This window comes from Cololabis saira, chromosome 23 (assembly GCF_033807715.1).
Source record: "Cololabis saira isolate AMF1-May2022 chromosome 23, fColSai1.1, whole genome shotgun sequence".
NCBI classification, from domain to species: Eukaryota; Metazoa; Chordata; class Actinopteri; order Beloniformes; family Belonidae; genus Cololabis; species Cololabis saira.
The window spans coordinates 12,119,170-12,146,183 of NC_084609.1; the positions used below are offsets into that span (position 1 = coordinate 12,119,170).

General features: G+C 40.2%; 1 protein-coding gene across 2 annotated transcripts in view; it reads left to right on the forward strand.

Annotated features, from left to right (window-relative positions):
• The window catches only part of lin7a (lin-7 homolog A (C. elegans)), a 46,086-nt gene that overhangs the window by 3,389 nt on the left and 15,683 nt on the right, over positions 1 to 27,014 (forward strand). For both annotated transcript variants that reach the window (XM_061714775.1, XM_061714773.1), the window contains exon 2: positions 13,032 to 13,150. In XM_061714775.1, the coding sequence (XP_061570759.1) occupies positions 13,032 to 13,150 (119 nt within the window). The remainder of the gene's footprint in view (positions 1 to 13,031; positions 13,151 to 27,014) is intronic.

Sequence of the window (27,014 nt, forward strand, 5' to 3'; positions counted from 1 at the left end):
TTCATACCTAATATTTAGACTCATTTTTTGAATTGGACGTGACATCTAGAAAAGCTGAAACTACCTTCTTCTGCTAAATCAGCTGTCTATTAGCTGTTTATCTGTGAAATAAATGACCTTTGCTGTGCTTGAGATCATTTATGTGGATGTGTGAAACATAAAAATGTATGGTTAAGTGAGCTCAGGTTTGAGCGGGACTGTGACATCACAGACCCAGGTCAGAGTAGGAGTACTCCCCGGCCCACCCATCTTTATTTTGAGCCGACTTCATATCATCCAACATACCACAAAAGTAGGTAGTAAGAAGCTTTAACTAAAGAAACACACACTGCAGAATATGGAAGGCGGAGTCAAGCAAATGTTTGACTCCACCCCCTAAAACCAGCTGCTTTGACCCGAGCAGTAAAGACTAGGGCTGAGCGATATGGACCAAAAGTCATATCTCGATATTTTCTAGCTGAATGGCGATACTCGATATATATCGATATTTTTTCTGTGACATAATTGGGGTTTCCCCCAAAGCATTATAGCATAGCATCTCTGTTAGCTTCATGTTTTTCTGAGGCAAACCCTTAAAAAAACAGTCAGTTTTAATACAAAGCCTCGTGCCAAATGTCACACAGGTTCCTTTATTAACAGAGATCTGCACAATATCAAAATGTATAAAACAAATGAAATAAAAATAAACTGCCTGCATATCTAGAATAAAAATGCTTCTTGAATAAAATAAAACAAATATCCCTTTCCTGCATAACAATTAAATTAAAATACACTGTGCAATTAATACAATGTAGACAGTAACAGGCAGACTTTTCCACTGAGGTTGACAGTTGTGCAAATAACAAAACATTTGTGCAAATCTCAAATAAAACATTCAAGTCAATTTGTCACAAAATAAGCTATATCAAAATCATAAAAAAAAAAATTATCGATATAAACGATATTGTCTCGTACCATATCGCGTTTGAAAATATATCGATATATATTAAAATCTCGATATATCGCCCAGCCCTAGTAAAGAAAGGGATTGAAAAGAGAACATCTGTGCTGTGTTTCTGAGGTAAATACGATCAAAGGAAGTCACAAACAATTTCTAGGCATCGCAGGAAAATCGTTTTAATGTTAAGAAATAAGAGGAAAACGTCTCCTTTAACCGTAGCTAAGTAGCCGAAAAGCCCAAACCTAACTTATTGAAACGGATGGTTAAATTGAAGGAAAGAGCAACTGAAGCTGAAAGAAAAGAGGAAATGAATTACGGTAAATCTGGTGGAGTCAAACTGGAGTTTCTAAATCTGACTCTTCCACTTGTCTCCATTCTCTTTTACTCAGACCTTGATGCATCTTCTTAAGTAAACCTTTTGCGATGACATGCATTGTTGACATGTGCTGTCGACATGTTCTGTTGACATGTACTATCACACGTTGGAAATGTTTATACAAGCTGATTTCAGACGAGCCACTCATATGTTGACGTGTCTGAGCTGCAGAGGTGCTAATTGAGAGGACGCTCTTCTCTGTATTTACTGGTATGAAATGAAAAATGACTCGTCAGCTTGGGTTAGAGGACTTGTTCTCAATTTGATGAAAAAGAGATCTCCCTTTGAAGTAAATTAAATCTATTACACGCAGCATATGTGCAGATAATGTATATTGAGGCTCGTAATCTGTACATCTGTGTTCCGTGTCTGCTGAAAGCTGCATGCTGGTGTTCTGAGACTCTGATTAATTTACGCTATCTCCGCATCAAATGCTGCCGTCCATCATTTGTTGGAAGGATCCACAGAAACCCAGAATGCAGTTGTGCATTCAGCTGATGGATGGGTAGGCTGCGAAAGCTTTACATTTTCAATGCATGGAAAGAGGAGGGCTTTTTTTTTTAAGAAAACTGATTCACCTGAGTCAATTTCACGATGCGAGGTTGCATTTAAAGGGTCAAACCTCTTTTTAAAGATGCCCTTGCTTGTCAGCCTGTTTGGTTTACTTACTCTGCTGTAATGCACACTCACAACCGTTTTTTGGAGCGACAAAGCGAGAAACAGATCCTGACAAGCCTGCGCCACTCTTAACTATTTGAATCGGCCTCTTGTTAATGCAGAAATAAAGATTCTCTGAGTGTCTTGGAGGGACACTGACCACTTACAAATGAGGATGAAGGGAACAATTAGAGTGTGATGTTTTTCTCTCTGCTTTCACCACAGGCTCCTGCAGGAAACCTTCTTAAGAGTGATTTATTTGTCTATCTATGGGGGGGCTAGGTGTACTAGAGCAATTTAGAGCTAATTCCCTCGGCATGTGGACATGACTTGGTTGGTAAAACCTCATTCGGTCATATTTTTATACTTATTCTGAGTGTGATTGTTCCTTCTGTGTGGTTGGATTTAGCAGCAGAGTTTCTCAGGGCATCAAGGACAGACAGGTCAAAATGGCAGAGGCAGATGGCAAGGCCCTTTCAGGGCAATTTATTCTCGCGTGCATGACATGCAGAGAGCGTCTCTCAGGGCATGAAACCGGGAGTGGAGTTAGAGAAAGGTCATTGAATGCTTCCCTGTTCTGCATCTGCAGTGGTGGAAAAGAAACATCAAATCAACAATATGAGTCAGATCAAAGAATTAGAGAGGTTTCTGTAATGTAAGCACGTCTTGTCCATAACAACCCCACTTTCTGATGGATTTATTGACATTGATGGAGTTTTGTCAAGATGACTCTTCCAGGCACCGGTGGATCACACCAAGTTCTTCTCAGGGCTCTAAATGGAACGATTATTCCTGAAAACTGGAACGCTGCCCAGCGTGAACGTATCTCCACAACAATGTTGCGGGGCTGGTTGAGCACTGAAGCCTTCATTACATGCCAGCGTGGCTTTGTTCAGCCTCGTCCCTCGCCTCTAACCGGCAAATGATGAGCTGAAGAGGACATTTCTGAGGCGCAGACTGATGTTAGAAGAATAGAGGGGGAAAAGACCCTTCATCAACTACAGTCAGTTCACAATGCTTTTTTTTTCTTTTATATTATACTTCAGAATTTTAAACAGATTGGAGTTGTTCAAATAGACTGAACAATGCCCAAGTATATACTGGGGTAGGCTCTGTGTGGCTATATTACATAATGCATGGTGATCAATCATTTCTGTATGTGTTTGAGCTGCTTCCTCAGAAACCAGCACCTCTCTCTGTTTTTGTACTTTGCATCACTCACTAGTTGAAGGATGCACTAAAATGAGATTTGTATTAATCAGCTAATTCTTCCTTCAGACTGTTGTCATGAAACCAGCTTTGCAATGCAAAAAAGGTTTGGTACGCTGTGTGAATGTCCATAAAAATAGAATGCAATGACTTGCAAATGTTATAAACCCATATTTTCTTCACAGTAAAAAATAGAAACTATATGAAAATGTTGAAAATTTGGCATTTTATCTCAAAAGAAAAGTTATGATATGGGCAACAAAAGGCTGGAAAGGTAAGTGGCACTAAATAAGAAACACCTGGAGGCAATTCGGTTAATGGGCAACAGGTGAGTGACACCACTGGGCATAAAAAAAGAGCATCTTAGCGTTGCAGAGCAGCGTAGAAGCAAAGACAGGCAGAGAGATGCAATGATCTGTGAAAACCTCTGTCTTGAAATAGCGAAACACTTTCAGAGTAATGATCCTCAGCTTGAGATTGTGAAGACTTTAAATATCTCATCATCTGCGGTACATTCCCCTCTCTTTGGGAGATGATACTTCTTTCTCTTCCATGTGAATAGATGATGGGTTTGTGAGATTTGCAAATCATTGCATTCTGTTTTTATACACATTTTACACTGACCCCATGCTTGATGACTTGGCATGAACAGTTGGGATATTCATATCTCTGTTTTAAAACATACAACACCCTCTCGCATCTGAAGACTGAAGCCAGTTTTTTAAATTGTAGACTGAAAGATGGGGATTTTCCAGGTTTTACACGACTAGAGCTACATTCCTTTGTGAATAAAAGGACAATAGTGCTCCTAATTGGTTGCGGACACAAACTGTGTCCTGGAATGAGACGGTTTATGAGAGACGAGACTAAAGACCTGCAACCATGTTAAATATGTTTGATTTTGTCATGACGCTATGCGGAGAGGACCTCCCTCCAACTTGTTGCCGTTGCTGCCATACGGCTTTTTTCTTTGACCCTTTTAACTGTTGAAAGAAAAAATAAATGAATCTGCAAATAACCTCTACATCAAACACATGTTTGGTGGTGACTCTTCAAAGCTTTTATTCAGCTGAAAAAAAAAAGAAAAGTTGAATCAGATCCCCAAAAATCAAATTTCTCACTATTGCACATATTATGCAATCACCAATTAGTCAGTTGATGATTTGCATCTCTTTAATACATTTTTACCATTCAACTGTCTCAAGTCTTATGACCACTGTTGCCAGGCAACTGACAGCAAATATGGATGTCTCCTTGTTACCTTTTGAAAGTGATGAATGTCTTTTATGCCTTGTCTTTAAACGTCACCTTTGCCAGAAAGAGCCGAGAGGAGAAAAAAAAGAGAAAATATCCGAGTGTGCGTCAACACCTGTAATCCCAGAACCATCGGGAACGTTTAAGTCTTCTTTGGAGCGCAGCAAGCGCAGCATGTGATGTACAGTAACACATGACCCATTCATTCACGATCAAAAGGAATATTGCATCGAAACATGCTGGAAAATGAAACAGCCTCTATCCATTTTATTTTTAGTCTGTTTGAAGCTCCAGGAACCCTTGAACTGATGCTACCGAAGGAGAATCCTGGATCTTAACTCCACAATTAATGTTGGTTTATGGGGGTACACTAAAGCTCCTCAAAGCTTGTCTCTTATTTCAACTTATTATTGTCCTTTGCTTATTTTGATGTCTTAGTGGTATATTTTTTAAAGCTGACAGATAATGAAATAAAAATGCTCTTTTTCTTGCATCATGGGTCTTTTGAAAAATGAAAGAAACACATGAGACAGAGACATAACAGTCTGTCAGACTTTGAAGTGAGAATGACTTCATTGCTCTGTTTGCTTCAGAGATTTACTGTCACGTAGTCAACAAAGTCGTCATCAGAGTGAACGTAACAGCATCTGCAGGTGCTGCACACATCTGGACTCGCAGAATCCCCCGCAAGCACAAAACTGGGATTGTCTGGGTTGAGAGTGAAAGGCAGACGGTACGGCACAAAGAAGCACTATGAAGCAAAGGTCTTTTTTTTTTTTTCCACCTCTGCATTTCCTGTCAAACAATGATGAAGTCTAATTGGAGCCGATGTGAGAACAGCAAGACTCAGATGTGCAAGTCGAAGGCAAATATGTTGTGTACAAGATGTTTAATCAGCTGCCAGGAGAGAAAAAAGGCAAGGCACTCAGATAACAAGGCAATAAGGGAAGCTCATAGGAACAAGAAAAGACAAAAGAAGTGAGTAGTTTAGCATCTTTTCTGCTCACGACGAGTTTCATGAATCAAACTCAAAGGTGGTTTTTGCACCTTTTTATTTAAATCTTCATCTACGAACAACTGGCTTAGAAGAGTTTGGCTGGGAAGATCATCGGCACCAATTAATACAAAAATAGATAAAACAAACGTAAGCAGTAAAATCTTCAAATCAAATAATATCAGACAGGGAGCCAGTGCAGGAATGCCAAGACCGAAGCTGGGCATTGTAGTAGTGTAGTCAAGATGGGATAAAAGCATGAATAACTTCTTTCTAGACCTTTGACGATAAGTCTTCATCTCTGCAATTACTCTTAATTGCTTATTGGACTTAAGAGCAGTCAAAAATCACAGCCAAGTTTGACAATATGGAGCTGCCAGTAGGGTTGTTGGATTGATTAGACTTTTCAAATTGAATGATTTGATTTAAGTGCTTTTTTAAATCAATATTAAGAATATTGATCTTCATTTAGTCTTTAAGGTCACTGGTTAGTCATTCTCGTAGACTGAGTTTGCCATTTGTCTTAATGGATAAAAAAAAAAGGCTTGGATATCGTCAGCAATGCAATGCAGAAGAGAATAAACTTTCCTTAAGACAATTTGCAAAGGCAAGATGTGCAATGAAAAAAAAAAATCTTAGGGCCCAAGATGAATCCCTGATGTACTCCTAAAGTGAAAGGGACTGCAGGAAAAAGAATATATATCCAGAAAAATACTCAAAAAAAATATGTCAGGTTCAGAGCAACTTTTAGAGCACAGTTTTGATACCAATAAGTATGAAGTCTCGTCAACAGATTTTTATTATCCGCCATATTACAGGCTGCAGACTTTGATTAAGTAAAACCCCGTATTATCTATGCAATGCTATTTTTCATCTATAAACTTCACATGTTGTAACAGCAAACTTGAGTAGCATCGTGGTTCTCGTATTTCCTTCCAGCCGGAGTTATCGTAGCCATGCATGTAGCATTCGCAGCGTGTAGATGTTGGACACGTATTGGTGTCATCTGGAACTTGGCTTCATCTATTCTGTCAGCTTCTCTTCACAGCAGAAGGTATAACGTGACATAGAGTGCACTCTTGCCATGTTATGTCAGTGTTGTAGTCCTGCCCAAGGTCATTCAGGGACTTTTTATAACCTCTCTCTGAATATTAGGTCATGTAATATTATGATTTTCACTGTACATCTGATTCAGGAATCATTTCCTGTTCATGTAATATAGATGTGATCCCCTGAAGTCATTTCTTTTGTTATAAATTTGTACTTTCTTTTGAGTTCCTGTGGCCAACTGCAGACATAAACAGAACAAAAAGACTTGCACTGCTGGAATATATTCATGCAATATTGAGATTGTACCTCGATTTGTTCACACAGGAGCAGCTCCTGTGTGACCACAGGATGTGTGGAACATTCAGAGGCTTTTTTTTTATGGTCGGTGCAGACCAAAGAGGTGCATGATTGCATTTTAATGACTTGTGTTCAGGGACAAAACATTCATGATGACATGGCATTGTGATTGACAGGAGCAGGCTTGCAGTATTGTAGTTATTAAAAGGACTCTCCACATAGAAATGTGGGAGGTAATATTGAATTTAATCTGCAGCAGTTGGAGAAAGACAGCAGGAACATTTAGTTCTGTACTGTTTTAAGTGCAATTATTCAGTGCTTGTTTGCAGATTAAACTATGAATTGTTATAATCTGCCTGAAAATACTGTGATATGATATTTTAGTGTTATTACCAGCCCTAAATACACTGTTAGTTACTTGCAGGTTACTACACTGATGCCTCAGAATGAATAGTTAGTTTTATGTTGCGTGCCATAATTTCCATCTGTTTGTGCAATGCCACAACATCTTGATGTAATGATGGAAGAATCAGACCAGTAAAGTCTTGTCCAGCTTCCATCCGAGTAGATTCTCATTTGGGTTCATGTCTGGACTGTCTGTGGAAACCAATCCTTGTGAGGAAGGAATATTTCCTGCTGTCTGAACCGCAGTTTCATGATTTCCACCTGATAAATCCTGGCATTGGCATTTCTGGATGGGCCATCTGGGAATAAATAAACCACCTTTGTAAAAACTTGGTGATTCAGTATATTCAGGTAGTCTGCTGACCTCATTTTTTTTTAGCTCATATAGTAACTGACTAACCGAAGCAACCCCATCATAATACTGTCCCCACAAGCTTGGGCAGGAGCCATAAGGCTTTTGGATGCATCAATTCATCTGCTGCTCTCCTCACCCTGATCTTCTCATCACTCTGGAATGCAGTTATCTTAAGGGCACACTGCTATCTAGTCTATTTATCTTGAGTTCTTTTTGCACTATTTGTGTGGAATTTGCTTGTACTTTTGAATGCTTTTACTATCTTACTATTAAAAATTGTCTTGGGCTTTAGTGTTTCTTGTTTTGTTGGTTGTTCTTTTTCTTTTTGTTAAAGTACTCTCAAGCAATGATCATTTAAGATTTTGGACCACATTCCTAATAGAAAATATTGTTTATCTGTTTTTGAGGGAGCTTTTCCAGGCATCAGAGATACTCAGATTTGAACAAAAATAAGGACAATGGGACCTACAAGTACTCGTCCTTGCTTCATTGCTCTAAAAGGCAGCACAGGAAGTGATGAATACTGCCTTGCAACATGACTGTTTTGACCATTGACATCACCACTGACCATTATTTTATCAGCTCTCAGCATCAGCTGACGAGGTAACAGGATTGGTATAGGCATAGCGTATCTAGTTTTAATAACGCGGTTGAAAGTTCTTAACCAACTTTTAATAGTTTCAGCAAATTCCTCAGCTGTTTCTTTTGCCGGACCAATAATTTGACTCTCCAGGAACAGAGCTCCATCTTTTCTACAACCACGTCTTCAGACTTGGTTGGCTGAGACATGAGAAGCTTCTCATTGCATCAGCAGGGTTAAACAACTTACTGAAGCTGAAACATATTACTCACCACAGTGCTTTTACAGTGAAAGGCTCGTTTATGTTGCTTCATGAAATCCAGGTGGTAACTTGTTTTTTCTTTTTTTTTTTGGACAGACAGGTTTTATGGTAATGTATCAGTCAGAGGTAACAAACATTTACTGAATACTGGCTTCACCCCTTCTGTGCCGTTTCTCTGCTTGATCCAAAGTTTATGAATTTTAAAATTGCCCCATTTAATGCTGGAAAGATTTCATCCAGAAATGGCCAGGAAACGCTTATGATCAGCGGGATAAAAGGCTTAAAAATAAAAAGAGAGAGATGTGCTGGATCAATCTCTGAAGTTTAAGTCTGCATGCTTGGTTGAAGTCCTTGATATGGATAAAGAAAACTGTGTTAATGAGCATGTGGAGGCAAAAAGAGGAAGAGAAAGAGGGAGAAAAAAATGTGCCTGCCCCTTCACCTTCATTTAATGAAAAAGAAATGCTTTTAGCCCTCCAAGATACTGCCTGGAAGTCGGCCAGCTCATTAAGAGCCACTGAGAATAAGCGTTTTCTGATGTTGAAGATAAAAATGACCTATTCACCTTAATTGAAATTACTGATACGCATATTTTGTGGTAAGTGTCAAAAAAAAGCCTGAATGTGCATATGGTATCCCCGCCTTTACCTTTGTGGTATCCAGGAGTCTCAGATGTTTGTGGTATCCTGGTACCTCAGACGTTTCTCTGATATTTCTGCTCTTGCTACAGTGCTGTTTTTGCTGAACAAAGCACTGAAAATAAATTAAATAGCAACAGGAAATCTCCCAGTTGTTGTAGATGATCCACAGAATTTGCTCCAAGCAGATATCTTTCAAACTAGTTTCCACGGAAGAAAAAGTCCATTAAAAATTGTCGGAACTGCAGAGTGTGAATTCCATAAAATATTATATATGGGGAACGTTTTTCTTTGCAAAGCTATGATAGACAGAAACTTATTTAGCTCAGAGAGGTGGAAGCGTCACTGCAAACACTAAGACCTGCCATCAAATGAAAGATGTGAAGTCATGCATGTGCAGTCTGCAGCGTCTGCTCTGTGACTCAGATCTGAGAGCTCGAGGTAGATTTCTCTCAATAACTCAAATTAACCCTAATAAAATGCAGGTTAATAGTGAAAATTGTTCGGCACAGGAGGTCGTAAGGAACCGCACGGATGTTCATGAAGGCAGAAAAGAGCCAAATGAATAAAGAAACCAAACTAAAAGGCCAGAACAGCAAATATTACCCAGCACTTAAGGGATTTGCAAATCTTGTTCCCCAGAGAGTTATCATCTGGTCATAGTTAGCAGTCTGTAATACAGGAGACTCAGGAAGTGTGCAAATATTACACTTTCCTCTTCAAGTGTTGTGCATGAAGCTTTTGAGCAGGAATTAAATTGTTTCCTTCTGTCAGTGAAACTAAATACACAAAAACAAAGATGGAAATAAAGCAACTGAAGGGGATTTTGAAAAACAGAAGTTGAAATATCACTTTCTCCCTCTAGAGGTAAGCTTCATTAGGCATGTTTCCAGGAGTTGAATCTGTCAGACAGGAACCTCTAACCGGGCCGAACGTCTCCTCGGTCCCTCAGCCGGCGTCTCTCCGTTACACTGAAGCGCCACGCAAGAAACTTTGACTGAAAAAATAGCACAGCCGACCACGAGTTGGCAATAATGTGAAACGGCCAGCAGCATAAAACGAGATTTAAAAAAGAAAATGTTGCAGAAGAATAAAAGGAAGAAACATGTAAACAACGGATGCTTTTTTTTTTACACTGCGGTTATAGCAATTGAGTTTTAAAGAAAGACTTCTATATTGGTGTTATATGGCAACATGACCTAAACCGACTCGTCGGTCCATAGATCTTTTTTTCTTGTAATCTCCTACTTCATTAAATGTACTTGTAGCAAATTGTCACATGATTTATGTTGACGTGAGAGTGCTGAACATAATTTAGAAATCTTGATCAGCACAGACCCCCCGCCAGGAGGTTCCTGTTGGCCAAGTACCTGTCCGTGTACAGGGCCGTTCCTGGTAATGAGACTTGCAGAAATGGCCCGGCGCCGAGCTGATGTCTTAGTTTTCTGCCCCCATGTGGTCAGAAAGGGTATTTCTACATAGGGTGGCTTTTACAATAATAAACGGAAGCCTCGGAGCAGAAGCTGAACCTGGACACTCTCAACTTCAAGGGTTTGGATTGCGTGTAAATGTTTAACTCGGCTCTGGAAAGTGCATAGAGACAACTTTTGTTGTAATAGAAGCTATATAAATGAAGTTGACTTGAATTAACGTGACAGGATTTGGCCTACCGGAGCAGTGTGTGCTTCACAATTCCCACTCGGAGTTTTGACTCAAAAGTACTGTAGGAAGCATGGAAAAAAGCATTAAATATCACAATAATCGAAGAATCGTGGCAGTGTACAGTGATACAGATAGGAAAATAAAAGCTAAAGCATGCAGGACATATGAAATGTACAGAACCAGAAGTCTCTCCAGCAAAGATTTAGCTGTTTTGCTGTGTGGCGTAACGGGTCAAAGAGCAGACAAGCTGAAAGCTGGCATCCAGATATGTGAAAACCTTGGTAGTGTTAGTAAATTGATTCCATTCATATGCATGTATTTGGGAAAGGAGCCCAATTAAACTGTGTTGGTTATTTTTTGACTTTTAAAAAAGGATTGTCGAGGCCATAGCTGGGATAGAAAATGGATAGATGGATGTGATGACCAGGTGCCAACGTCAAAGCTAGTCTCTGGATGTTCCTTGTCCTAAGACCCATTTCTCTGTAAAAAAACCTACTATTTGAATAACTTGATGAGTATGGAGATGAAGCAGTGTAAGGATGTTCTATGAACCATCTGCAGTCATATTATGCACTGATTGAGGAAGAAAAGCCAGCCATGGAAACAGTAATCAAGAGGGTTTGGGTGTTAGTAAGCAGGAAGCAGGTGCGCGAGGGAAAACGGGGATCAGGTGACTGGAAACTGGCGGGAAAACACTGTGGTAAGCGTCTGCTTGAATGGGGCTGTAACTGGATCTGAAAGGCAAAAAAGGAGGAAAAGATTGGATGTTTCTGAAAATAAATACACCGCTGCGCATCTGTCCTGGATTAGTTTTGAGGCTCTAAGTTGATTAACGGCTGATGAACATTTTTTCTGAAGCCTCTTCACATTTCGAGCTCTATCTATCAGTATGACAGTTAACTAGACATTTTCTCACGGGCCACGCGGTCTCGATGGGGACTGAACTTGCAATTTCAAGAGGATCAGTGTAATCCCTGATGCTTTTTTACGGAGCACTTGAAATAGAAATAGGCGCAGAGTTTTTGTGAGTCATTCTAACAATGTCTATATGTCATAAGGAGGTGAAATGCTGCAAAGCATACTGTAAAATGCGGGCGCGCTTTCCTTTTTACGGTTTTGTGCAGAAGCGTAGACCGACTCTCCTTTTTTCTTATCGCCGTGGATGCAGTAATGGCCCCTCAAGTTGTCATCTGCTTGGTTGAGTTACACAGTTTTCCCTGAATTCAGTATTAGCATGTGTGGCGTCTTGTTGCGGGGGTGTGAATCTGCCTTTTTCAGGGGCAAATATCAAGTCACCATAATATGTAGCTCCATATATCTGGCTGACAACTTGGTTTCAGGTAAGTTGGATATGTCACATACCGTTACAGTCAGGTTGAGCCACCAATAAATCCTCTATCCTGTGTGTATTTGTGTTACTATTTGTTCTTGCTGCTTGCATACATGTGGTGCACCGGCATATGTGGCTGCTATAAAAGCCATGGGGTGTGATCGAGAGTGCGTGCATGTGCCAGTTGTGTATTGACTGAGCCCAGTTGGACGGCATGGTTGGCGCTGCAGGTCATAAACGCGGAGGGTGCAGTCGCTCGATGGGGTCACGTGAACCTTCACCGACAGCTCAGCGGCCGCTCAGAGCTGGTGTGACTTTTTGAATTAACAGAATAAACCTTGTGTGCTGTGCAGGTTGGACACGCTAAGCTGCCTGAGGAATGTTCACAAAATTGTAGTATTGAACCATGTGAAGTGATTCTACTTGATAAACTGAAATGTGTCTGAAAATGACGTTGAATCCTGTAAAAAAAACGAGCGCTCTCACACTTGGCCGGTCGTTTCCGGACCTAGTGAGAAAGCACCCTAAAACTGTATTGGTTATCTGTCTCGTGAAACTCTCTGAGAACCAAATCGCTTCGCTCTCCTCACATAATGTATTTCTGTTTAACCTGCTCATTTCACAGGGCGAAAACCTAATCAACCAAGCTGGTGGACTCACTCAACTAATTAGGGTCCCCAGAAACACAGCCTTCAACTCTCGACTTTAGTGCAAATGCGATGTGATATCCTCCACTGCCTCCATGAGGAAGTGTTGCAGTCTGGGACTTATTTGTCTTCCTTTACATTTCTCACATTATGAGGAAAATCGATGCAAACGATTCACAAAAGATTTGTATTCAATCTTCATTGCAGATGCCTGACTGTTTCAGTTACAGCACCCAGTGATTTGCCTTTGTGATTCTGTCATTGCCGTGTGTTAAGTGGAAGTGAAAGGGGCTTCCTTTCGCTCCCTTTTTGGCTCCTCCATCCCCTCGCCGTACGCGTACACTCACAGCGATTGTCTCTCCCTCTTCCCGCCAGATGTTGCCCGGGCGATTGAGCTGCTGGAGAAGCTGCAGGAGTCGGGGGATGTTCCCGGGCACAAGCTCCAGTCTCTGAAGAAGGTCCTTCAGAGTGAGTTCTGCACAGCCATCAGAGAGGTGAGGCTGTGAGAGGCTTTCGCTTTTTCTTGATAAACTTCTTGTACAAGGTCTTCTTGCAGGGAGAATTGTTTTTCTCTGCTTTTCCCTGCTGTTCCTGTCACTCACTCTGCTCAACACGCTGTTGCTTCCAGACACCTCTTATAGTGTGGTGTTTATTGAAAGCACGTGTAGCTTATCTATCTAAATGTACAAATCAACTTCGGGTTTCAGTCGTAGCTTTAAACATTGAGCTTAATACCATTGTTTATTATTGCAATCATTAATGTGTGCATTGCCGTATAAAAGAGACTAAAATTAGGAACTCACAAAACTCTTCAAGATTGTTTTCATTGGCCAACTTTGAATATGTTGAATTAATTTGCTACTACTCATTTGCTAAACTGTTAATAGTCTAGTTAGATTGGCTTTTCCCTGTCGTTCTGCATGAAATTCTGTCTTCACTTAAACTTGGAACCAAGATTCCTACTTCTGAGCTGAAGCCTAAATATCACGATGCAAAGTAAAGCCTGATTTAAGGTTCTGCGTTAAACCAACGCAGAGCCTACGCCGTTGCCGTGACGCCATCGTGAACCCTTTGGACTTCTCCGTCACTCCGTCATTTTGCCGCGGTGCAATACCCGCCCAGAGCGCTAGTTGATACTTTGTTTAGCTTCCGGCTTTTCCAGTCACAGTGAATCAAAGAGATAAAGACAACTATTGTGCAAAAAACCAAAACAACCCCAAAAAAAGAAAAATCCCACACACACAAAGAAAAGAGCGCTGAAAGTTCACGACTGCTTCACGAACCGGAACCGGAAATGCGTTGCTACCAAGCAAACCAATCACAGCCCTCTCGGTCTGCGTTGGGTCTGCGTCGCCTAGACGCGTAGTTACATTTTTTGGGAGTTGCCCGTCAGGCTACGGCGTAGGCTACGGAGAGCCTCCCGCGTAGCCGCGAACCCTCTGCGTTGATTTAACGCAGAACCATAATTCAGTCTTAATAGTGAGGAAAATTGCAGGTCATCAACTGGTCACTGGGCGTTGGTTCTGAAAGCCAGGCAGTTTCCAGTGATTTCTTTGCAGCAGAAATAAACATATACAGCGTACAACCAGGTTCAGATAATGATCATTGATGAAAACTGTAACCTACGGATGGGAGTTTTTTTTTTTTGTATCAGATTGAGTAAAATCATATATATCATCAAAGTATAATTAGTATAATTATGGTACTGAAGTGTAATTACAACTTAAAAATATCCAGGGGCGTGGTCTTTTTGTTGTCGGCCAGCATACCCGATGGCTAGATGTCATCACTTTTGCTACTCAGCGCTCAGGACTGTTGTGACCTCTTACCACTTCTGAGTAAAGACCTAACAGAGTATTATCATTGAGATTTGAAAGAGAATATGTTTTGTTTCCTTGTTATTTTTACTAACAGGCCACACGGACTGGGTGTGGATTGGCCTGGAAGGGTCAGGGTTAGGGTTAGGGTTAGGGTTATATTTTGACATATTTTTGATAAAAATTAATGTGTAGTATTATTAACTCTTTATAGGACAGTCACTAGAATACTTGAAGTTTCAACCCCAGAGGGTTATTAGACAATATTAAAGGACCTTCTTTTACTTTGTAACTTTTTTTTGTAATAATCATAGTATGTAGTTCTACTGAAGTTACCAAATATAATCACTTTCCTTGTTAATTAGTAGTGATGCACCGATTGTTCGGTAACCGAAATTGTTCGGCCGAAAATGGCAAAAAAACACTTTCGGTGTTCGGTGGAATAAGTGGGGAAAAAAACCAACAATTAATAACGGCGTTGTAAAATAAGGAAATAGACTGGAGGTGGAACCTAAACAACATAATGCTGGGAAATTAAAATGTTTTCATTTTTTTATGTTCAATAAATATTTTCTACCTTGTAATTTTGTAAAAGATTTTTTTCTTTGAAAAGCATTGCCAAATCAAATGTATTTGATTTATGCAATGGTGAAAAAATTGGCAAAATAAATGAAAAACTGCTGAAGAACCATGTTCGGTATTGTTCGGTATTCGGCCAAGTGTTTATTATTATTTTCGGTTTCGGTTTCGGCCACAAATTTTCATTTCGGTGCATCACTATTAATTAGCATCATAGGTTAGCAGTAGTTAGGTCAGCAAAGCTAACGTGGCTAACTGTGACATGAGGTGGTCGTGTTCCAGCCAGCTTCCCTGGCCTGGTATAGCACAGTAGAAGAAAAAAAAACAAGCTTGAAAAGCAACCCTGAGATGTCTCATGGGACTTGCCCAGTTCTTCGTATACAGTCTGTTCGTGTAACTTGGAAATTCTTGAAAACTCTGACTTCCAAGTACAATTGGAAGAGTGAGTTGCTGCTCCTGAATTGTGACACCAATCGATTTCCTTAGGTCATATATTGCCCTCTCATTTTTCTTAAAAAATGCTGTTTATTTAGTTGATTCACTTCGTTGCTGAAGTTTAAAGATTACACTTCCTGGTGATTGATGAATTAATCAGGAGAACCCAAATGTTCCCTGAGGTTACATGTGAAAAGAAACCAGCTCGGAGCTGCAATAGCAAAGCCGCGTACCTTTAAAGCCATTGCTGCACTGCATCAATCAAGAAATGACTGCAGCATAATGAAAGTGTCAGAAATTATGGCTTATTACATCTGAAGGTAAACAGCAAAACTCCGACACCCACCCCTCTGGGTGACACACCACAGAGAGCTTTCATACGATTGCAGGTCCAAAAAACATTATGAGCTTTTCATTACATTGAAAATGTGATGAGCTCATCACGGTGAATTTTAATTAAGCAAACAACTGTTAGAGATTTCTGTTAATCACATTTTACAGGGACATAGTAATGTGTGGATCATAAAAACGGGAACTTTTTGTTGTTTCTCCTCTTTAATTTGCAAGCAATCAAAAACAGCCCCCTCCCCCCACTGATCCATCATCGTAACACCGTTTATCACAGGAACATGGGTACAGAGCAAACACAATTATTCACTCTTCACGGCACGGCTGCCCAGGCTGATAACGACATATCTTGTATATTTAGTGTTCTGTCTGTTATGATATACTGACGTTACGCAGTGACACAAATTTGTTAAGTAAACAGCAGCTTGAGGAGCAGGGAAACTGATGCCACAATGGCCTCCGTCCTACAAGTTAATTGAAAATAAATTGAGAATGACGAAACGCCATTAGGGGAGTCGATCAGAATGTTGGGGGAACTCTGCCTTATTTCCCAGAGATAATTGTTTGGTAAATAAATCAGTCACATTATAACCGTAAATCAGTAAATTCAAGTTCAAACATTTGGTTTGCAGAACCGACTGTCAAAGCTCCCGAAAAGCACTTATTAAAGAGGGTTTTGTCATAAGTGGAGTGGGAGGTTGCATTACACTGTGTTACATAAGAAATGATAGGGGGAAGGTGTGAATGGGTGCTGCAACTGTGAGTTATGGCTAGAAAATGAGTGTTTTTGGTAGACATGGGGAGATAGCTTATATATAAGCTTTGACTACTGACACAATCTGTTGTACTTTTCATGGCTGTGCTATAAAACTGGCTCTTTAAAAGGTGCTTGAGATGTGATTAGTCTTGCAAAGGTGTGCATCCTCATGAGAAAAGGACCAATGTCTGGGGTGCTGATGCAACTCTCGCCTCTTAGGAAAGGTTACCTGATATGAAAACATGTTTCAGTTGGTCTCAACACTAATACATGGCTTAAATCATTTAAACATAGACAGAATGAAGATATGTGAAGCTTAAACTTAAAGTTGGGTGGCATCCAAGCCCCATCCCCTTTCTCCGTATTACATCAGACACATGTTTGACTGTACCTCTGTGCAGAGAAACAGTAGATACCCATTAGCTATTGGGATGCGCTCAGTACGAGGCTAGGAGAAAGAACGCACCACATGCTAAAACAAAATGATATTCCACTGTTAAGCATAGTGGAGGGGGCATCATGGTGTTAGGTGGCATTCCTACTTCAGCAGCTGGACACTTTTTAATCATAAGGGACAAAGTGGGTTCAAATTTGTATAAATAAATTCAGCCAAATTAACAAAAGTAACACTAGTTGAAAAGAACTAGTGTCCGACCGATCAGCCTTTTTTTCGATAATTTCGATCACCGATTAGGGGGAAATCAAAAAGACTGATAGCCGATATCAGCCGATACGATTATTACCCTTTTTTACCTTTTTGGGAGAAAACAAATTTCAATACAAGAATTCATTTAAATGAATGGTTAGCAATTTATTGCTTTAACTAGGAAGGACAGCAATATTCACTTTGCACGGCTCACACATCAAAAGTGCAAATTATGGAACATCAAACAAAACAAGCAGCATTTCAGTTATTAAAAATAACATTAAGTGAATTTTCTCTTTACATAAAATAAAAAAGCTGCCTATAAATAATAACAAATTAAGAGGAATAACAGCCTCAATTTTAGAACAGTCAGGCACAATACTCTCAATTCCCAGACCCAAACCACAGCAAGTGCCTACTTGGAGGTAGTAACAGTAAGCTACTGTATATTGTTCCACATTGATCATTTAAGAACTATACAGCAGATTTTAAAAATATTTTCAAAAATGTAAATATAAGATATGCACTTTATGCAGCCGATTTTCTTTAAAAAAAAAAAAAAATAAATCGAAATTATTTATTTTCGATTTTTTTTGGGGGGGGGCCGATACCGATTATTAATAAAATTATGAATATCGAATTCGATAATCGGTCACGGCCGATTATCGGTCGCCAACTAAAAATAACTAGTTGATGCAGAAGAAAATTAGTGCTGTGGAATCCAGCAGAGATGCTGCAGAATAACCTCTTTAGGCTCTTTGGCCAGAATAGGTTTATACAAAGACCAAATTAAAATCAAAATTGTAAGTTCACTTGCTTCTGAAGCCATAACTAAGTTTAATAAGATTGTATTTGCATCCAGAACTATGACTTGTAGATCAAAACATGAACATACAAAGAACAAAAATATTCTCTTGCAGATGTCCAGTCGGTCTTCGTAATAACAATATTGGTCACAAATAAATTGTATCATCAAAGGGGGGGGCGTAGAAAGAATTTAAAACAACAAGGACAGTCATGAATGTTGGTCCAAATAAGGTATTTGTCCAAAGGGCCTATTTATACCTTTTATGACACCTTCAATATCTGAAAATGCATCAATATTCATTTCTGGCGTCTAATAATGGAAAGTTGACCAACATTGCCAATGACACCATGGATTCATCTGTTCGGGCAGAATGTTACATAAAAAAACCTCTGACGCCATGCGAAGTGACGGAGAGGAAGAAAGGACCACTCTTCCCATCCCTGCTGTAGTCAGCTCCGGTGGAGCCTGGCACATCTGGCTAATGGCTGCACCGCCAGTCACTGGACTGCGATGACAGGGACATTCAAAGACCTCTGAAAAGAAGCTCCACAGCAGCAGCTGCCCGTCCCCAACACTTCACCCACAAAGAGCTGGATAAACACAGTCACCACGGATACCGTGAGAAGTGCTCAGGGAATAGTGGGCTGCAGCGAGGAAGACTGTGGTTTGAAAGGAAGAAAAAGGAGACCACAGTTGTGCTGAGCCAGCTTGAGGATCATTTATTTACTTAAGTGCCAGCTATTGCATCGTGTAGATTATCATGGTTATTATGCAGAGGATTAGAGGGGGTCCTGTGGGGCAGCTGCATCCTCAGATGATCTGTTTGTGTTGGAGACAATTGGGAGGAAAAACACATTGAAATTGGAAGGAATCTCAGCAGGATGGGATGTAATGGCCTCTTTTGAAGTGTGTTTGTTTTAGGGTGAGAGAAAACTGTTAGAACCACGGGGTTCGCTACCAGTGGGTAGGACTGTACTTCAGCTTCTTGAGAGGCACAAAAAGAAATGTTTTATGGGGGTATTATTGTTCCAATATTATTTGTGTGTGCGTATCTCAATCTGTGTGTGCGTAAAAAGATTTGTGTGTCTGTATTCAGATCTGTGTGTGCGTAAAAATATCTGTGTGTCTGTATTCAGATTTGTGTGTGCGTAAAAATATCTGTGTGTCTGTATTCAGATTTGTGTGTGCGTAAAAAAAGATTTGCGTGTCCGTATTCACATTTGTGTGTGTGTAAAAACATTTGTGTGTCTGTATTCAGATCTGTGTGTGCGTAAAAAGATTCGTGTGTCTGTATTCAGATTTATGTGTGCGCAAAAATCAGCCGGTAGCTCTCGATTGGCTGTCTTTGCACACGTGGATTTTGACACACTTCTGCCGCGGCAAATCTGTAAAAAGATCTGTGTGTAAAACGATTTGTCCGTACCTTTTGGCTTTGCCCTGAGCTCGGACTCACAGGCTCACGCCAGGCTACAGTAGCAATACAGCCTTCACCACTAGTCGGCGCGTAGCACTCAGTCAGTACGTTTACCTGCAGCAGTTCCATCGGGGTTTTGAACATATTATTAGACATCGTTTGGACTTTTATACTGCATGCAAACACCTGAACCCCATCTACTTCGGACCTATGTCGGACACTTAGTAATCGGGTTGCATATGGAGTAAGATAACTTCCAAAAAGATGTGTCCATGTTATAACTATTCGTATTCATAATGATAAACATTTGTATGTAAATAAAAAAGTTGTACTCAAAATGCTGCTGTCATGCACATGAGTCTGACAAATTATTAGGGTAAGAGTAAGAAATTAGGTAAGAAATTGACCTTTTACGTCTCATTTATTCATTCACACACGCACTAATATATTTGGGAAACAGTTAGGCACCAAATATAATATATTTAATTTTCTCAGATGGCAAAAATAAGAACTTTATTGATCCCACATACTGTAGGAGTAATTCATGTCATATTAGAGAACAAGGTAGTGCCGAAAAACAATATATAGCCTATCCCCCCTCACAAAAATAAGAAAAATATATTTTCTCATCAACAAAGTATATTTTACATAAACATATAAAAAAAATTCAAGTAACAAAATAACATATTTGAACAATTCTTCAATTTTTTCAGTTCTTTTATTGTCTGAAAAATGGTTCAAATGTGTTATTTTGTTATTTGAAAAAATTTAAATTTGTTTTGTTGATGAGAAAATATGTTTCTCTATTCTTATTTTTGTGAGGGAGGATAGACTATTGTTTTTTTCAGCACTACCTTGTTCTTTATAGCTGATATAAAATGAATTACTCCTATGTGGGATCAATAAAGTTCTTATTTTTGCCCTCTGAGAAAATTAAATATATTATATTTGGTGCCTAACTGTTTCCCAAATATATTAGTGCGTGTGTGAATGAATAAATGAGACGTAAAAGGTCAATTTCTTAACTAATTTCTTACTCTTAACCTAATAATTTGTCAGACTCATGTGCATGACAGCAGAATTTTGAGTACAACGTTTTTATTTACATACAAATGTTTATCATTACGAATACGAATAGTTATAACATGAACACTTCTTTTTGGAAGTTATCTTACTCCATATGCAACCCGATTACTAAATGTCCGACATAGGTCAGAAGTAGATGGGGTTCAGGTGTTTGCATGCAGTATAAAAGTCCAAACGATGTCTAATAATATGTTCAAAACCCCGATGGAACTGCTGCAGGTAAACGTACTGACTGAGTGCTACGCGCCGACTAGTGGTGAAGGCTGTATTGCTACTGTAGCCTGGCGTGAGCCTGTGAGTCCGAGCTCAGGGCAAAGCCAAAAGGTACGGACAAATCGTTTTACACACAGATCTTTTTACAGATTTGCCGCGGCAGAAGTGTGTCAAAATCCACGTGTGCAAAGACAGCCAATCGAGAGCTACCGGCTGATTTTTGCGCACACACAAATCTGAATACAGACACACGAATCTTTTTACGCACACACAGATCTTAATACAGACACACAAATCTTTTTACGCACACACAAATCTGAATACAGACACACAAATCTTTTTACGCACACACAGATCTGAATACAGACACACGAATCTTTTTACGCACACACAGATCTGAATACAGACACACAAATGTTTTTACACACACACAAATGTGAATACGGACACGCAAATCTTTTTTTACGCACACACAAATCTGAATACAGACACACAGATATTTTTACGCACACACAAATCTGAATACAGACACACAGATATTTTTACGCACACACAGATCTGAATACAGACACACAAATCTTTTTACGCACACACAGATTGAGATACGCACACACAAATAATATTGGAACAATAATACCCCCATAATGTTTTCACTCAAAAGAATCCGTTTGCAAGGTTTGCTCACAGTTTGAGCAATTTAAGCCTGGTTTATTTTGAATTAGTCCCTCCATGTTCATCATTATAATGAACATTAGTTTTAAATTCTGACTTTGTTTTGCTCCACACCTTTTGCTGAGATAGCAATGCAACACCTGCCCTCTGTATGAATCATTCCTTTATTTGCACCGTTGTTTCCCTTTAAAGCAGCTTTTACACCCTTTTTTCCCCCTTATTGTTCCTTGCTTTATGTTATCACATATGTTTGGTCTTTTTTGTGGGTTTTACACTTTGTCAGTTTGTTGCTTCTGGCTATAGCCCTCTGAGAACTCATCATGGTGCATTAACCAACAGTAACGTTTTGATCCTTGTAATTTCTTTTTGCCATGCTTACCTCCTGCTTTTCTGCATTTGTTTTCATTATTTCTGGCCACAAAATAATCTAAACTAACTTGGATAATAGAAGAAAATATGAATATAATGCAATTTTAACCAATGACTTAAGTCAATCAAAATGAATTCTCTCAGCATGACGACAGTAACTTGAATTTAACTGCAAAGAATAGGCAAAAGCAATCCATCTGTTCAAAACTTCTTAAAGGTGCGCTATGTACTGTAATGATACCACTCCTGACATATAGCAGCATATAACTCTGACCCTGCCACCACCATAGCGCTGCATTTGGGATGTTGTGGGTTTACAACAGTGAATGCAGAAATGCAGTTATGCAACAACTAGTTTTACAAATTCAGTTTAAATATTAGCATAGTTTAGCAACAACAGTTTAGGCTCCTTGCCATCCATCCATTCACTAACTTCCTCCCATGCAAGTTTGGGTCGCAGGGGCAGCAGCTTAAAGGTATTGTGACATGAAAAACACATTTTTCTTGATTTTTTGTGTTTTGTTGGGTGTCTTGACATCAATTACACCCAAAAAACAACGAACTTTTAACATTCAGTGTATTGTGTGCTTTCTGGGATTTTCCGCATAACTGTGCAAAAACGGCTCATCTGGTTTGGTGGCGGGCTGTTACGTAACGGCCCGCTAAATCACCGCCCCCTCCACCCAGCTCCCTGTCTCCTCTCCTCTCCAGCGCACCATGAAGGCTGATTTATGGTTCCGCGTTACACCGACGCAGAACCTACGGCGCAGGGTTACGCGGCGACGCGCACCGTACGCTGAACCCTACGGCGTAGGCTCTGCGTCGATTTAACGCGGAACCATAAATGAGGCTTAACACGGAGCTGTTTAGAGACTCTTTTGTTCTAATCACCGGAGGACAACTGCTAAGAAGACCCGCGGCCACTGACTGGACTTAAGATAAGGAGACACTGCTGCTTGCACGCCTTTATTTTTATGATTGTTTGCTGTGGACTGCTTCTCCGTGCTGCTTTTCCGTGCATGCTTCGCCTGTCGCTCCCGGCTTAACTCTCCGACGCCGCTGTGAGCGTATGGTTGGGTTGGAGGAGGTTTGGAGGAGGAGCGGAGCAATGATTGACAGGAAAGGGGGAAAAGGAAGCGTTTTTCACGGCGCAAAAAAACACTGTAATAAAAAGCCGGGAATGGAGTACTAGAGTGAAGTTTTTCTTGTTACACTCTTTTAGACACATTTGAGGGATGTTGGCCAAGACTTTTAATAGTGTTAAAAGCATGTTAAAAATGAGGTCACAATACCTAAGAGGACCGGTACCTAGTGCTCCAAAGCCACTTCCTCTAGCTCTTTCCCAGAAATGCCAGCGTGTTCCAAAGAAAACTGAGGGATATAATCCCTCCAGCAGGTCCTGGGTAAATTGGACATTCCCCAAAACACTGTCCCATGGGAGGCGTTGAGGAGACATCTTCACCACATTCCCAGACCACCTCAACTTGCTCCTCTCAGTGTGAAGCGGTGCAAAGAAAGAAGAGATGACCAACTGAATTTTAATCATGATTTTTATTTTTTTTTTAACAAAAAACAATTACTTTGCTGCATATTCAGTCTTGTGATCTGAATGAGAGATGCTCATTCTGGTCATAGACACCTCCACACATCCATAAATGAGGGGTTCCACTTATTTATTTTATTTATTCCGTCTTTTTAATTATATTTTGACTGCAAATCATCGATCAGTGTTACCCGCTCTCAGGTTTAAAGAGCAATAAAATGCAGGTTAAACGGTTAGTCCAACCCTGCTGTTGCTGGCTTTGATCTCGTTCACCTCCCGGCATTTCATTAAAGCCGATGACCTTTCTCTCCAGAGCCAGGCTGCCCCCGTTAACCTCTGATACGATTCCTTCCATTATACATATGTGCCATGTAGCTCATTTCACAGTCTGGTGGGCCGCCTCAGAGCCTGACCGAGTGGACATGCTAATCTTCTCTGTAAGTCCACCTTCAACCCTGACACCTGGCTTTACATGGACGACAGTAGGAATTTACAAAACATGAATCAGCCTTGTTAGAGATGACAAGCCAGCCGTCAATATGAAGAATGATCGGCCGGGAAAATGAGCAGCCTCAGCAGCGTTGGTGCTAAATGACAACGAGACAGAGTTTGATGAGCTAGTTTTCTTCTCCTTGCCGCACTCTTCGGAGGCAAGGGCGGAGACGGGGAGGAGCACCACCGTAGATGAGTTGTTGAGGTCAATCAGCCTTTCAAATGGGAAAGGAAGGACACAAGACGGGACTATTTGAGAAGCTAACCAGCTGGAAATGATTGAGAGGACAGAATTTGCGGGGTATTGGGTTAGCGAGTCCCGCTCAACAAGCACAGGAAATGTGGTGAGGATGCGTTGAAGAGTTGAAGGTTTCATTTTGATTCTTTACTGCGGTAGAGATTTCTGAAGCAAGCGAGGTCGAGGGATTTGTTGTGATTCCACGACAACTGCCTCTCACATCACATTCAAGGATGAGGGTGTATTTAGTGGCTCTGTGTAAGTCCAACATTTGTCCTGGGTGTTGTGCTTTGCACATTTGAGATGGGACGCATGTTGAAAGTTGCACTTTTCCTGCTACAACAACATAAACCATGCTAAGAAATATCTCACCCACAACCCCCCCTGCATCTCTTAGCACAGGAAACGTGTGGCCATGGTTACAGGGAGCATCACATGGCATTCACTGCTATTAGGGCTGTGTTACTGTATATGAACAAGAATATTGCACAGACTGGAGATACAAAAAATATCCAAATATTTATTGTCAGGGTATCTTTTATGGGTACTTTGCTGTTTCTATAGAAACAAAACATTAACATTCTCCATCTAGATTCAGATTTACAAAGGATCAAACGATTGTACGTCTGAAATGAGCCAAACAGTTGGTTCAATGAACATTTAAACATTGTAATTTAAACACTGGTTTAATGGAACATTGGTATCAGTTAAGGAACAAAGATTAAAATGACAAACAAATAAAATCAAAGCAGCAATTTTAATTTTAATGTTTGTCTCAAAACCACTTAATGGGATATTTGATTCTTTTTAGAAAGTGCCGAGCTCTTCAGGTCTGATGTCCCTACTATCACCAAAAACACCCAGGGAGGTTGGACCTTCCTGGTTGTCTTTTGCTACAACTTCAATTCAATTTAATTTTATTTATACAGCATCTATTACAACAGAAGTTGTCTCTAGGCGCTTTCCAAAGACCCAGAACAGACAACTGTGTATTACTTAATGGCACCATGTCACACATTGACTGTAAACCTACGACCGTAAATGAGTTAGCTCCATTCTGAAACGTAAACACAGTTAATGCCGATGATGGGGAGTCGTATAAACTCGATTCCAGACTTATTTATTGCCAGGATCAACATGTGCTCAGACCAAAAGTCGCCCTCTGCTATTGTTTTTCTGGTTCTGACAGAGTTCACACATCTTTTTTTATCCTGTTTGGAGACCTAATCAGTGAAGTACCGTCTTGATTCTCCAGCAGGTGGAAAAACAGGTCATTTCTTTGTTGAGATAGCAATACCACTGGGTTCAAGTCAGTTGAAAAGGCACATAAGGTGACGCTGAGAAAGTTACCTCCGAGGCATCGGCTCACGACCGGCTGCAGCTTCTCTGCAGTCACGAGGGAAAGAAAGCAGGTGCTCAAGGGGTTCAGCGATGGCAAATTTAAGGGTGGTTGCTTTTCTTGGAAATTTTTATGTGCAAAGCTGCTGAGTTGGCATGAATAAAAAGATCATGATCACCACTGCAACTCACCACGTTGCTCAAAAACACAGGCGAACATCAGGGCCACAGTTGTGCTAAGATGCAGAAGGAAAACACCCCCCGGCATGGGCAAAACAGGTCATTTAGCACTGTGACAGGCTATAATATAGTATTGTTGGCACTACTTATACTGTATGGACTGATGTTGTTTCTTACGTTTGCATCTAGCCAATGTCTGCTTCCTGTTGCTCAGACCTCATGGTGTCAGCCCCTTACGTACCGATCTTTATATCCTGTGAGGAATGCTTGTTTCTGCCTGATTTTTGAAATCTGCCAAGACGGTTGAAAAAGGAAAAAAGCACGTATGAAAGGTTGAAGTGCCTGTGTTGGTCTTTTAGGGATGGCGAAAGCATCTTGACAAAGGGGAATTGAAAAGTTGCCTTCAGGAAAAGTGGCCTTTTAAGAGCAAAGTGCAGCTGCCACAAGGGGAGACTGATGTTTGGAAACCCAAAGCTGCTTGCCCCGTTTTGTGGGACTGTATTCAGTATGTGGAGAGTGTCAGGGAAGTTTTGCTCTCTTGAATGCATAAAAAATTGTTACTTGTAGGCATGAAAAACCGAAATATTGGTATAGGTTTTAATTATTATATAGTCACATGAAAAATAAAAATGTTGTATTTTTCTTACCTTAAGCCGTCATGTTTTTACAGTTAACCAACATGGACAAGCCAGGCTTAAAATGTAAAGCTCTTTTGGGGGAAAAAAGGGTGTAGTCTGTGACTTTACCACTAGATGTCACTAGATTATATATTCCCTTTGTGAGTTGTTTAATTGTAAAAATGTATCATGCGTAAACTAAAGCCCCGAGATTTTCCGAACATTGCCCAGAGGAGCTGAATGTTGGAGCACGGACATTGTTAACAGAATGCTTCGAAGTAAGTTCTGCTTCTTTGGACAGTTGTTTAGCTTTAACAGACTGTAATTATGCGGCTCAGATTAAACTTTAAAGCCAGAGGTTACATTGTAAATATTGGTAATTATGACCTTCAAAGAATCAACATGACATACGGAGTCCCACAGGGATCAGTTCTTGAGCTCCTCCTCATCAACCTCTACATGCTCTCCCTCTTCCATATTTAGGAGGTTTATTGTTTTAACTATGCTGATGATATCCAGATCAATCTAGAAATCTCATCAAATAACTGCAGTCCAGTCAGCTTGCTATGTCGGTGCTATGGGGAAGTTAAACTGGATGCAACAAAAAGTCCTGGATGCCTTTCAATTAAAGAGAAATCTATTCGTATTATTTTGAAATATGGCTATAAGTATTATTGAAATATGGCTATAAGTATTATTTTGCCAATAAAGAAATGAGGATACTGATCAGTGATTACCTTAAGACTTTGAATTTTAGGAAAAGATCTTCATTTCAGTGGCCCCATGAGAAGTGAAGCTAAGTCATC